Genomic DNA, 14,038 nt, shown 5'->3' on the forward strand with positions numbered 1-14,038 from the left:
TAATTTAACATGAATATTGCCTCCTAGAAACAAATACTCAACTATTCTTCCAAGTATGAAGCCTTATGAATACCACTGGTGAAGACACAGCATGTAAGTCAAACTAAGCTTTAAAAAAGAGAATAAAATGAAATATTTGAACGTAAAGCCAAAGTCACACTATCCCATCTACCATTCCCTTTTCTGATATCAAGCAGTTCTGAACGGCTATCAGTCTTAAAGGCAACCATCTGAACTGGCCAGCCAAATGGCCACTGATTTTTCAATTAGCTGGAATCCAAAGCCAACAACAGTGCTGGCTGTTCTCAGGGGAAATCTCTTCTTTCTGGCTCTGGGAAGCCTGGTCTAGTGGTTGGCGACCCTGCATATAGCAGGGGGGTTGAAACTAGATGATCATTGTGGTCGTTTTCAACCCAGGCCATTCTATGATTCTGCAAATCTTTTAAAATCTCTGTGAGAGATGAGCAGGAATTCTCCCTCTTTTGGTATGTTATATATGTGGAAAAATCATCGTACACATCCAATCCAATACATCACACACATCATACATCCAATACCAATGCACTTCTAGTATTAGGATACTTATCCTTCCTTAGAAAATAAAACATACTTTTTAGATGGGATTAAACTGCTTTTTGCTCTTTGCTTTTGAAAGTGATGCCTACAGTGTTTGGTAACCTTGAGAAAATAAAACTAAGGGTTATATGAAGATATGCATATCTGCCTTATTTGTATGACACTTTAAGTGCTACAATATTTTTGCTTTCTTTGTTTAACAGAGCAAAAGTAGATTAATTTTAAAAACAATGTTATGAAAGATCAATTTATTAAAACAAAATTATTTTATTTCCCTCTGAAGCTGGTAAATTTTTGGTAGTTAATGATGACAGTCAAGCATTACGCTGAGACTGCAGATAGAATTTCCAGCAACCATGGAAAATAGCCTATTTAAACCAAGATACTTGGATACTTTGTTGAGTTAATGCTCAGATCTTGAAAGAGAGAACATATTGAAACTTTTGTTGGTGTAATGAGAAAGATCTGAGAACTAAAAGAACACAGCAGTTCAATTTATACTAATTGTAGGTATTTCCTAAGGTCATGTACTTATTACAGAATAAGATCATTTTGTGTAGATTCTTTGATTGTATTTAAGCCTTCAGGCGTGGCTTTTGTCTTTGTAGTACAGAAGCAAGAGGCAATTTATTGCATTTGTGAACACAGCTTTAACGCAGTAAATGGAAAATCAGTTCCCTGGTTTTCCCATGTCTATCTTATCCAGCAGTTTGTCCTGGTACTGCTTTCCTACTAAGAAGATACATAGGATGGACAGTAAGAAAGATAATGTACTTGTAGTTTGGACTAATTTAGATAAAATATATTGTAAGAAATAATATGAAATAAAATCCAAATCAGATCAGTTTCAGAGTGAAACTTGAGTTCATTATGTGCTTGCCTAAAAGAAGTTAAAAATTGCTATTCAAAATCATAGACAAAATTGTTTTTTTATTAAAATAAATGCGACAATGATAAAGATATTCAAGATGATAATTAATATTCTAGTAAACATATAATGATTTATCAAAGAAAAAGGCCTGTTGCTTCCCTGCACATTTTTTATGTCCGCTGCATATCAGAAGACAGAAATTAATGGTATGTCTACGTACTCTTTTGTGACTCTTCTCAGTAAGTTCTCCTAATTTAAGTTAAATAGGGTATTATTTCCTACCACCACTTACAATTTAAAAACAAAAGGAAACTACGTAAAATAAACCCAAACAGGAGTCTGTTTGGGTTTATATTAAAATAAATATTCCCTAAAGTTTCAAGATATCTGTGGATCAATAAATGTTTTCCAGTATTTGATGGACAGTGAGACCTTATCTCCTGATCCGCCTCCTACTTTTCAGTTTGACATTTTGGCTGACTTCCTTGAAATGGCTCACAGTAATTCTTTTCAAAGACAGTGATTGATGCTGATAAGGGAACACATTAATTGTAGGCCAATCCAGCGGATAGCAAGCTACTCAAGCCAAGCAAGTTAGTTTTGCTTTACACTGGAATTCCAATGAAGAGAAATAAAATGCTCTATATGTCAGGAGTTCAAAACCAGCAAATAACTCTGAATGAATAATAGTCTGGTGGGACATTATAACTGTTGTTTATAATTTTACTGTCCTTACTTTTTTTAAGTTAATAAAAACATGGACACAAATTCAGAGTAAATCGTAACAGTAAAATATTAAGTGTTTGTTGTTGTTTTCTTAAATAGGTATTTTGTCCCTCCTTTGAGACAGGAGCACTTCTTAGTCACTGCCAGCAGATGATATTACAGAAATTGTTCTGAAAATGCTTAAATAAAATTAACTTAGATTGCTAAATGTAGCAAATGACTTCTTGGTAACATCAGGAAGCAACAGTGAAATAAACATATCTATATTATCTAAATATTGTAATATAAAATTGTACTGTAAAGAATTAAAAAACATGTGCAAATAAAAATGTGTCTGTTTACTATGTTTCATCTGTTCTAACTTTATTTATACAAGGCGTATAAATACTTGTTATTATTTTATTATGATTTGCGGACCTTCTGAAGAAGAAAGAAGCAAAGAAACTAATAATGCCCATTCCTGCTATGTGAATTACACTTAGTACAATTCCATACTAATGAAGTTGGACCAGAGACATGTAACTCAGAAATAATCTTGACTGAAATGTGAGGTGAAAGTACTTTCATTCTTCAAATATATCTTCATGAAGTCAAGTTTGCAGCTCAGTGCTGTACATAATTCTCTTGGTCAACATGAAGGCAATTTATTCCTCCTGATGAACCTAATTTTTCTGTTTCCCACTACTCCATTACTTAAAAAGAAATCCCCATTATGTAACATTTATGACACACAACGAAAAAGCAAACTTAATTACCTCATCTTATTTACTAGACTTGTACTCTGAGATAAGTAGCCCACTACCAAACAGGCACATTTTCAACTGCTCATATGTATATCATAGCCTAAAGGCATTACTATGGTATGGGATTATGCTCCAAATGACCCTCTGATCACTTTACAGTGTACTCATCTTTACTCTGAATTTTTTTTGTTCATGCTTTGTTTTTATGGTTTTCTTAAATATGTGTTGATCCTAATGCAGAGATGTGATTATTCTCCATTCTCATTTGATCTCTAGCAACTACAAGATCAGAACAGAAATCCAGTCTCTCAGTTTCAAGCCATCTAAACATTTCCCTTTGACTCAAGGATCCAAATACCCGATACTCAGCTTTAGAGAAGAGCAGTCATTCTGCTAGCAAGAAAACACCTCTGTTCAAGGAATTCTATTGGCATTTCAAGGCATTGCCATGCCTTCCACTATCATGATACTGTCAAAGGGTGAACTTGGAGACAATCAGATAATGCAGTTTGTTCCAAATTTTCCTACTGATCTGCCCCATAACCATTTATATCCATTTTTATGCTTTCATTTAGACAAGAGACTTTTCACATTCTAAAAATATTAGACAAACATCGATTAATAATGGATAATTCTGTTAAGCATAGCAATTCCCTTCCTGCTTTTATAAGAAAATGGATGGCATGCAATCTGAAGAAACTAAGTTTGAACATATGCATTAAACTTCATTTAATTTGAAAAGATTAAGCATGATCTTATTTAATGTGAACATACCAAACTGATCACACTGACGTCAGGAAAACAAACAAACAAACAAAAAAGCAGCAAGGTGCTCTCTAAAGAAAACTTACCAAGAACTTTTTAACCTAACACAATGCACAGCTACAACAGAATTAAATACAGATGAAATTAGAATTATGACTGAAAATACCCCAATTTTAGTTTTCTTACCTGCTGGTTTACGGGGAAATTCCTGTTGATTTTTTTAATCTATAAAAATGAATGAAAAAATAGATTAATATCTCAGTCAGTTGAAGAAAAAAAACACATTAAGATTTGGAGACGTGTGAGACACTTCCTTCCAAATTATGTGTGGGAGGAAAAAAAGAAAAGAAAATCTACTGTAGGATAATGATGAAAATCATATGAATAAAGGGACATTTCTGTAGTAACTCCATGGCTTATTCCTCTTTTTCAGAAAATATGAAAGGAGAATATATGTTGAATTATTGTCTAAATTCTACAACATCACATACTTTCCCTACTTTCTGAGCAGAAGCTGTGATTTAAACTGAAGTATTTAAGTAATAGCTATTTAGGTCTATTTATCACCTTCCACAAAGTCGCTGGGCTTTAGGAAAATATTTTTCCTTAGAGAAAGATGGAAAATTGATCAGGAAGAGCATTTGAAATGAGATTAACTTACTCTATACTCCTAAACCAGGTGCAGAATCAAGTGTACAAATTTAGTTTTGACAATTATAATTTGATAATCAAGTAATTTTTATCTTTAGAACAATAAGAAATACACTAGTTAAAATGTTATTACTAACCTAATCTGAGACTGAAGACTCATAAGGAGTTTGCATTTACAGTTTTGATGATTGATTCACTCTAAATAAACATTGCCAGCCATCTCACTAAAAAGCGTCCAATAGGAGAATTAAGTGTGGAACATACCCATTCTTGACATTAGCAGAAGAATAAAAATGTTCTTTTATTTTCAGAATAAGCCCTGAAATTTTTTTGAGCAAACCTAGAATACTTACCATCTGCATTCATTATAGATATTTCGTTCCTATATTTAATTTTATGATCTTTTATGCCAACTTTTCACAATTGTTTTGGTAGCTATGGGTAAATGAGTCAAATACATATTAAGATTAAAGATATTATCATCAAGGAATGAATTCTGTTGCCCACTGAGCCCTAACAGAGCAGTGCAACATTTACACTGCTTCAGATAAAGGTAGAACATCTTTTTAGAATAAGAATCATTTTAGAAAAGAATCTCCATTTTAAAAAAATTAAATAAGAAAATAATTTTTTCTTGTTACTTGAGATAGATTATCTAAAAGAGAAATGCTTCTTCAGTTTTCCATAATGTTACTTGACTCATTGTAAAATTACTAAGCACAATAACAGGACATGCACTACGTAACTAATGCTGAATGAATAACACTTGTTTTCTCCAGAGGACTGACAAAGCATACCAGTATGATAAACTGCAGAGATATATGCAGATATTTTAAATAAAACCTTGTAGGCAGGTAATCTGAGAATATCCATTAGAAAGATCTGTTTAACTAGAGCAATACAAAATCAGCTGAGGTACAAGAGTAGAAAGCACTAAACATTCTGTTCTGAAGAAAACTGCAGAAATCATTATGAAAGATGTATTTAGGTGAATGAGAAATACCTATGTCTACTTCATATTCAGCAAAACAGGTGCTAAGGGCTTAATTCTATTCAACTTCAACTCTCTGGAATGTGGATTAGGAAGAAAATTCTAAGAAAGCTGCAACAAAAGTAGTTTGGGATTTGGTGATCACCAAAACCTGGGAAGAGGAGATGAGGTCAAAAACAAGTATCTGCCTCAGACTGCTAAGCAGGCAAGTGATGTTGATAAGAGATGAAAAATGGAGAAGAGATAATAGCAGAAGCTATCTTAAAATAATGATTCGAAGTATAATTCATTGGGGTAAAAATACAAAAATTATGACTAGATACGTTTCAAAAACTCAAGCAGGCAAATGTTTCAGGATATCATAGCCATAAAAAGTACTGGACAGACAGTTTATATGAAGTGAGATATAGAGAATAATTAATTATGGCCATATTCAGTTAATTTGTGCATTGGGTATCAACACATATGGATAATGTTCAAAAGCTTCCTCTCTGCAGAAGAAACAAAGAAATTATGTGGGAGATATCACTCCTCAAAAGGGTGAGGAGGTTTTAGGTGTACATGATTATTTTATTTTGTATTTTATTTTTATTTTTTAACTGCCTTCATCCCAGATAAGGAGGAAGTTAGCAGAATGTCCCCTACATACTATAGATTTTTTTGTTCTATTCTCATTGCCCTCTGCTGGAATGCAGCTGATGAAACTGACAAAACCTGGATTTTAAGCTTTAAAATTCAGTTGAAACTGAACTAAATTGTTCACTCCACTGAGAGCTACTATTTCAGACTTTCTTTAAGCAAATAGTACTACAATAACTATTTTTGGTTCCCATAAGAGAATTTTAAAGTACAATCTAAAAAGCACTATTTATTAGGGAGTTTGACCTTTTTTACCCATTTATTTTAACGAAATTTGCCATTCCAATGTAATCATAGGATCCTCATGAGATGATGAGGAAATGTGCCTTTCAATGAGCATATGCAGTCGTTAAGGACTCTTAAGAGTAGTATTATCTAAACTCTAAGTTAAGGACACAGATTCCAGGTTTTTCCAATTCTCAACAATTTAAATTTACAAAAAAAAAAAAAATTTTTTTTTTTTAAAGTTTCTATGTCTTAATGCTTCCTTTTATCTTATTATTTCCTGAAAAAAAAAAAAATTGTAAATGAGGGACTCATAGGTCTAATGAGATAGGAGGAAAAATGTGCAATGATAGTGTGGGTCTCAGGTACCATAAATGGGCCTCTGGAAGAAGCAACAGTACAGTAAGTGTTTACTGTCAGGACAGAGCAACTGACAGAGACCGCTTTATTACATATAGGAACCACTATGACTGTTGTACAACATCTAGAATAAGGGTGAACCAGCTCCTGCTCAGTATTTTGTTGACTTAGATAGTAAATAATATTTTCCCATACTTTCACATATGATCTATCTTTTCCTTGCAATCAACAGAAGTCATGTAGCTTTGTAGGTTTCCTCCGTCATCACAAATTTTCCATTAAAAAATTACCCTCTATTATTTTAATTTATGCTGGCCATATATAGAGATTTCCCCAAACAATTTAATCTTTGGAGCCTTCTTTAATTTTTTTGCATTTCATAACTGCTGATTTGCATTCATTAATGGCTAATTAAATGCAATAACTTTCTCATGCATTAATGCAACAAGAAAGTGCATGCCAGTAGGATGTTAAGTGGTTGCAAACAGGCAGCAAGATCATTACAAATTGGAGCAAGTTGGAAAAAAAGCATGAATCCATTCTGTGATGATCCTGTATTAATGGAAGAGGACAAAAGAGTAAATGGGCAATTAAGTGACAGTAAGCATGATTCAGGAGGCCCCATATGAGCAGACTGGCAAAAGTCCTGAAGTAGCAGTTGGCTAAAAAGATTACAACTGAATTCTTGCTATCATTATACATGATACTTGACGGATTTTTATTCTGGGTCAGTATTAGTATGTAAATAACCCTGGATTAACTTTCATTATGGAAACTGTAAGTTTCCTTTGAATTCTATATATAAGAGGAAGAAAATACCTCAGATGGTGCTGAGGTCTCATCTGGAAAGTAGCTCTGTAGTTGTATGAGCTTCTTTGTTAAATTCTTGTACTGACTATCCTGCATTAGCCAGTGGGATAAAATAAACTAAAAACCTGCACATTTCATGAGCTGCTGACACATGCAGATCTTTGCTAAATATTGCTACACACACAGGATGATTAGTATGATGTGGGGATGCCCCCCTCAAAAAACAAACAAACAGACAAAAAAAAAACAAAACCCAAAAACAAAAACATAAAAACATACAGACCAGTTGATTATAATTTCTAATAGAGGTCTTACACTGATGCATATTTAGGTAGTACACTTACATATTAAAAAACTAGAATATGTTAAGCATATAATCAATTTATGGTGTATAAGAACACTATCAAAGGAAAAATGGCCATCTGAACTATGATTCCAACATGCATATTACCACATCTGTTTAATGTGCTTCCACATCAAGACAGGCTCAGTGATGCACTGAACTCTAGCAGCACAGCGTGCTGTTAAAGCAACACTGCTAACAATCAAAAGCCAATGCTGGAAAAAGGCTATAATGGTTCCAAGAGAAAGCAAAAAACATCTGTCTCCCTATTGAAGATTTATTAGAAGCATTTTGAACAATATAAAAACAAAAAAATTATTAAAACAAATGACCCAGAAGGAGATACAGGAAACACTACTTTGATAATGAAATACAACTGGATAACTGTCACTTATTTCATAATACTGACTGCTCATTGCAGTACAATTACTGAATTATCAACTATGTGAAAAGTAAAAAAAAATATTTAAAAATGGAGTAAAATAACTACTCACAAAATAGTTAAATATATTTCTGTTGGGCATCTCCAAATTATACTTTATTTACATTTACATTGACAGAGACCACGAAATAACATTTAAACTTCAGAATATGGTAGGAGTAACAGGTCATAATGACTGGTTCAGTAGATGACAAAATGTAAAGGAAGCTGTTACATCCTGAACTCTTTATGACCTCAAAATGCCAACACCTTGGAGCTTCAATATACATACACGTGTCAAAAGAACGAGGTTAAGGCAATGAAAAGAATTAGGTCTTGAAATAAGAGCACAGTGAAGCAAACATTGGATCATTCTTCTTCACAAAACCAAGACAGTACAGGTACCTATACAAAAAGACATGAAAAATACTTGAATATGCATACTGTTGAAGAAAATATTATTTAGTAAGTGTGCTAGATATGATTAAGATATGTCATTGATTCAGTCAGAAAGGTTTCTGGACTTGGAATAATTTTTTTCAAAAAGAATATATGGTTTTCAAGAGTAAATGTAGTAAATCAGATCACTGTATATTTAATACATAAAATTATTTGTGCTTGTTGTGAAACTGGGATGATAAACAACAAGCAATATACATATAGGAAGTAACAAGGATCATTTTTTGGCATTTGTAAAGTATTTATGTTATAAATTCAGTAATTCATGTCAGCTAATAATGGAGTGAAGTCATGAAGGATAACATCAAATATAAAAAGGAAAGCATATGGCATATAGTGTAACAGATCTTGAGGTGAAGAAACTCTCATTTAACAGTGATGGGTTTAGACAGCTGATTATCAGAACTGCATCTCTTGGCCCCTCTGTCCACCAGTTGTTACTTCAGTTATTATTGGGATTGTTCACCCTGGAGAAGACAAGGCTTCACGGAGACCTTATTACAGCTTTTCATTATTTAATAGGGGCCTATAAGAAAGATGAAAAGAGAGTTTTTACAGGGCATGTAATGATGGCAGAAGGGATAGAGGTTTAAACAAAAGAGTAGATTTAGACTGGTTATAAGGAAGAAGTTCAACATGAGGGACTAGAACATGTTTCCCAGAGAAGCTGTGAATGCCCCATCCTTGGAGATGTTCAAGGCTGGACTGGATGGAGATTTGAGCAACCTGATCTAATGGGAGGTATCTTTGCCCATGGTAGGGGTTTACAACTGGATAAAGATCTCTTCCATCACAAACCATTCTGTGAAACTGCTTCTATAACCAACAGTGTATTATTCACCCAGCAGAAACCAGACTGTTATACTGTCAGGAAATAATCTTACATATATCTTCTGATATAAAACACCAGATTTCATACTTTCTGATTTTTTTTGGAAGTTAAATAAAATGTATAACTCCCATTTCAATTTTACTTTTCACTTACAATTTTATTACGAAATAACAGTTAGATATAACAATAAACAAGATACGGTATTTACTTCCAGTTTTCACAGAATTCCAAACAAATGAGGATAAAAATAAGTTAAATAATTTGTCTTATCCTAATATTTCTGAATGCAGTTACAAGCACTGACAATGAATAAGTTAATGCTGCTGGTGATACAAAATAATAGAAACATGACTGAACTCAATAGATCAAACTGTTGAGCAGCTTATAAAGCCCTGTAATGATGGTACTCTCAATGCCTTATGAGTCAATCTATTATTAAATACTGCTCCACTGAGCGTGGAAAGTTTTTTTAATACCTGAACAGACTATTTCTGGTTGCACTGCATGAGAATCACATTCACTACTTCTCATGTAATCCATCACAGAAACAAAGAAACTGTGTTCTCTTTGTGTAGCTTTTTTTCAAGTTGAAACATTATTCATTTCTTCAGGCCAAACAGTTCCACCTCACCCCTTACTTGCAAGTTCATGCTATCGTCCTCTTTGGTTGCCATGACACATTTTTTCCCGCATGATCAGGAGAATTTGCTAGCACATTACAACAGCTTCTGATCTCTGTCCGCCAACCACCAAAAGTCTCAGTCACTTCTTATAGTGATCTTCTTATATGATCTTCTTATAGTCACACTGAAATTAGGTCATGCATGTCATGAATGAGTTGCCTCAGTTAATATCCTTTTGGCTAGATGGCTTTATTGACATCTCTGAGATTTAAGCCCTTGGTAGACAAAAGGCTTCCTACAAGGTTTGGTTCAGTCACTAGACAGAATTTTTCATCACCAATGATTAATACATCACTTCTTTGTGGGAAGGGAAATCATTGATCTCACAATCTCTTCAGCCTGCCCCGTTTTCACTTAATTTTTTATTGTCTCTGTCATTAGGCTTGTATCTTTAGTTACTATGAGGCAGCAATGTATTAAATCACTGCCTAGAAGGAACAGTTTCCCCCTCAAGAAGACCTGCAAGTAGACATTTCAGTAGAATGTATGCTCCAGTTGAGACATCTTGCTCTCCTCAGACTTCTTCGTAATGAGAAATGCAAACCATAACTTCTAGAAACCCACTGTAAACATTTGGACTGAGACAACTGTAGCTTTGGTTCCTATGTCCAGTTTCTACATCCACTACTAGTAGATGGTACAAGGAAAAATACTGGATAACTGGATTTATCTTCTAACAGTTTGCTCTGTATACAGCACACTGAATCTCATTAATTTCCTCCTGTCCTTTCCCCCCAGAGTCCTTATTCATATCTTTTGAGTTGCTCATTTATTTAGTCACATGGCTGCATGCCTTTAAATTCCTCCTGACAAGTAATATGACTTGATTAAAAGTGAATGAGGGGCAGTTTGTTGAATTCTGCAGCTAAATCTGGTTTGTTCTCACTCTTGAGACTGAGATCTATCAGCAGGCTTCTGACCTTGACCCTAAAGAGTTTAGAGTTTGCCAAGATTTGCTTTATTTCTCACTTTTGCAGAGATAACATTCACAGTTCCCAATCTGTCTTTTTATACAACAAAGTAGACAGTAGAACAGCAGAAGAAATGGGGAATTTTATACGACTATATATAACATGATAAAATTGCAGGCTAACTTAAATAAATTTCTCAGCTGCCAATGAACAAATACCATTACCAGAAGTAAGGAAGCTGAAGAAGTTTTCTGTAGTCTTTATAGTTACTATATCTTCCATCACCCCATTACCATCCCAAGGTTCAGATTACTGTAGTTTGACTGGATTAAAAAATATATTCATATACAAAAGAAGATCTTTATTGGACTTTTTTGTCTAAAGGAATTACACACTTATATTCTCTAGGAACTTTCAGGAAGAAAAGCAATATTTCAGAAACAATTTGGCTGACAGCACCAGCTAATAATCTGTTTGCAAGTCAGCTAAAGTCAGATTATTTGCCATTATGCTATTTAAATAATTTGTTTGACATAATACGAAAGAGTTGTTGAGACATTAGGTTCAAGTGATAATGAACTAGATATTAATATAAATTCTAAGTTTGATAGGAAATAAATAATGAAATGTTTTACTATGTGACTGTAAGATAGCTATAAAAGCCTTGTATTTACAGTGCTTCATTTGTTCTGAAAACTCACAATTCATCTCAAATAATCATTTGAAATTTCACTTGAAACTGCATAAATACTTATTTTTATTTTAAAAACATTTTGTAAAATGCTTCTAGTTAGTCACTCCTTTATCATAGGGTCATAAAATGGCCTGGGTTGAAAAGGACCACAGTGCATCTTCTAGCTCCAACCCCCCTACTATGTGCAGGGTCACCAACCACCAGACCAGGCTGCCCAAAGCCACATCCAGCCTGGCCTTGAATGCCTCCAGGGATGGGGCATCCACAACCTCCTTGGGCAGCCTGTTCCAGTGCGTCACCACCCTCTGAGTGAAAAACTTCCACCTAATATCTAACCTAAACCTCCCCTGTCTTAGTTTAAAACCATTTCCCTTGTCCTATTACTATCAACCCATGTAAACAATCATTTTTACTCACATGAAAACCCACTGTACTCCACATTTGCTTTATTCACTAAATCTATATTGTGTTAAACTATACTCTGAGCTGTTTTTCAACGAGAAACTTTTGCAATAAAATCACTGCATTGTTTTAATTTAATTTTTTTTTTAGGAAAAATCAGACCTCTTTCTCTCAAAAAGTTACAGAGCCATTTGCTTGAGAGATCCTGAATTCAGTTCACTTCTAAATTATGCAGTTGCTCCTACTTACCTCCAATTTCTCCCCATTAGAATTCAAGAATTCAAATGTTATCATAAAATATGATGCAATATTGGGACTGAAGCATTTTCTGGTGTTTCTGAAGAGTTATGTTCAAATACCGAGCAATATGGTCATTTTCAATCTGTCAGATTATAACTGAAAGGCAGGCCAATGGGTAGAATTTGTCGAAGTACCAAAAAGGATGCAGTACTCGAAATATGGGGGAAACCCATATTTCTCACAATGACACAATTTGAGTTCAGACTATTATTTATTTATTTATTTATTTTTAAGAAGCCTGTTAGAAACTTAACTACATTTGAAGACTATTTGAGTTTTGACAAAGTAATGTTAAATTATCATACTAGGAATTGATGGTATATATTTTCTTTCTTGGATATGACCTTATAATCCTTAGATAGGAAGAATTTTGAATAATTAAAAGTCAAAAGAATTATCCTCGTCCTCTTGAGAATTATCAGCTTCTTGCAATTAAGAACAACTATGAGCACTTCAGAAGATAACACAATAAAATTTAAAGGTAAGTTTTACCTTAATGTTGATTTCAGGCTTACCTATGCAAATACTATGAACGTTTATTGGATTTCAATGCATTATATTAAGATAATTGTGATCTTTTAAAATCACTTTTTTTTTCTTTTCTTTTTTTTTTCCCCCCAGCAGAGAACAGAAAAGTGAAAAAAAGCAAGACAATTTTCTAATCCATTTAAAAATGACATATTTGTGCAGGAGTGAGAATTGTCACATGATCCATAAAGTTCAAGATACATTTTTAAAATCTTTCATTCAAAGTGCATCTGTCTCCACAGATTTCAGAACAGCATCTCACTAATTACATTTCTGCTGTAAAAGAGATTGTGTAGTTGAAAGTATAGATTTTTTTTTGCAATATCAATACTTCTTGTAGTCCAAATGAAAAGCTGATTTCATAAGTTAATAAATGTAAGCACCATTTCACCTTTTCAAGATATCAGTGGACCAACAATAAAATGTACTATTAAAGGAGGAATCATCCTTATGACACTGAAAACAAGTTACTGGAATAAATTAAATATTTTTTTTAGAACACATTTTCTCTTGTTACTGTACTGAAGTTTTAGTCAACAACTATGGACATTAACTTTGCTGAGAGAAAAGAAAATGTGACACACAAGTTTACTACCGCGTTACAAAATACAGGAAAAAAATTATTCAGCGAAGGTATAATGTAACAGTCCATGATGATAATGACAAAGCTACAAATTACAGTACATGAAATGCGTATGCCAAGCTGCAAGGAAAATGGCTAATGTTCCATGAGTAAAATTGTGTGGTTACATTGTTATTTACTGCCATAGTAAATAGTGTGAGATGTGGCTGCAGAAATTTCACATTATTATAACAACACTTAATATATACCACAATGGCACATTATTTGGAAAGTTTAGAGCAAACAAAGTGAATATCTAACTAATATCATTCATCCCCATTCATAAAGAATAAGCTGATTGTGAGAGCAAAATCATAAAACCCAGAATGAAAAAAATAATCCCAGAGCTGAATGAAGGCAAAAATTCATATATAAAATACAGAATTACTCTTTTATTATGACTGCTAAATATACTTAGGAGTCATTATGTGGGTATTAATACTCACAATACAAATTGCAAAAGATTTTCTCTCAAGCTATACATAA

The 14,038-nt window shown here is 33.4% G+C and overlaps 1 protein-coding gene across 1 annotated transcript in view; it reads right to left on the reverse strand.

Annotated features, from left to right (window-relative positions):
- SNTG1 (syntrophin gamma 1) overlaps positions 1 to 14,038 on the reverse strand; it is a gene marked incomplete at both ends in the record, with an annotated part of 147,504 nt that overhangs the window by 59,572 nt on the left and 73,894 nt on the right. Inside the window, one exon of the mRNA XM_079533868.1 lies at positions 3,868 to 3,906. Within this exon, the coding sequence (XP_079389994.1) occupies positions 3,868 to 3,906 (39 nt within the window). The remainder of the gene's footprint in view (positions 1 to 3,867; positions 3,907 to 14,038) is intronic.

This window comes from Tetrao urogallus, assembly GCF_951394365.1.
Source record: "Tetrao urogallus genome assembly, chromosome: 3".
NCBI lineage: Eukaryota > Metazoa > Chordata > Aves > Galliformes > Phasianidae > Tetrao > Tetrao urogallus.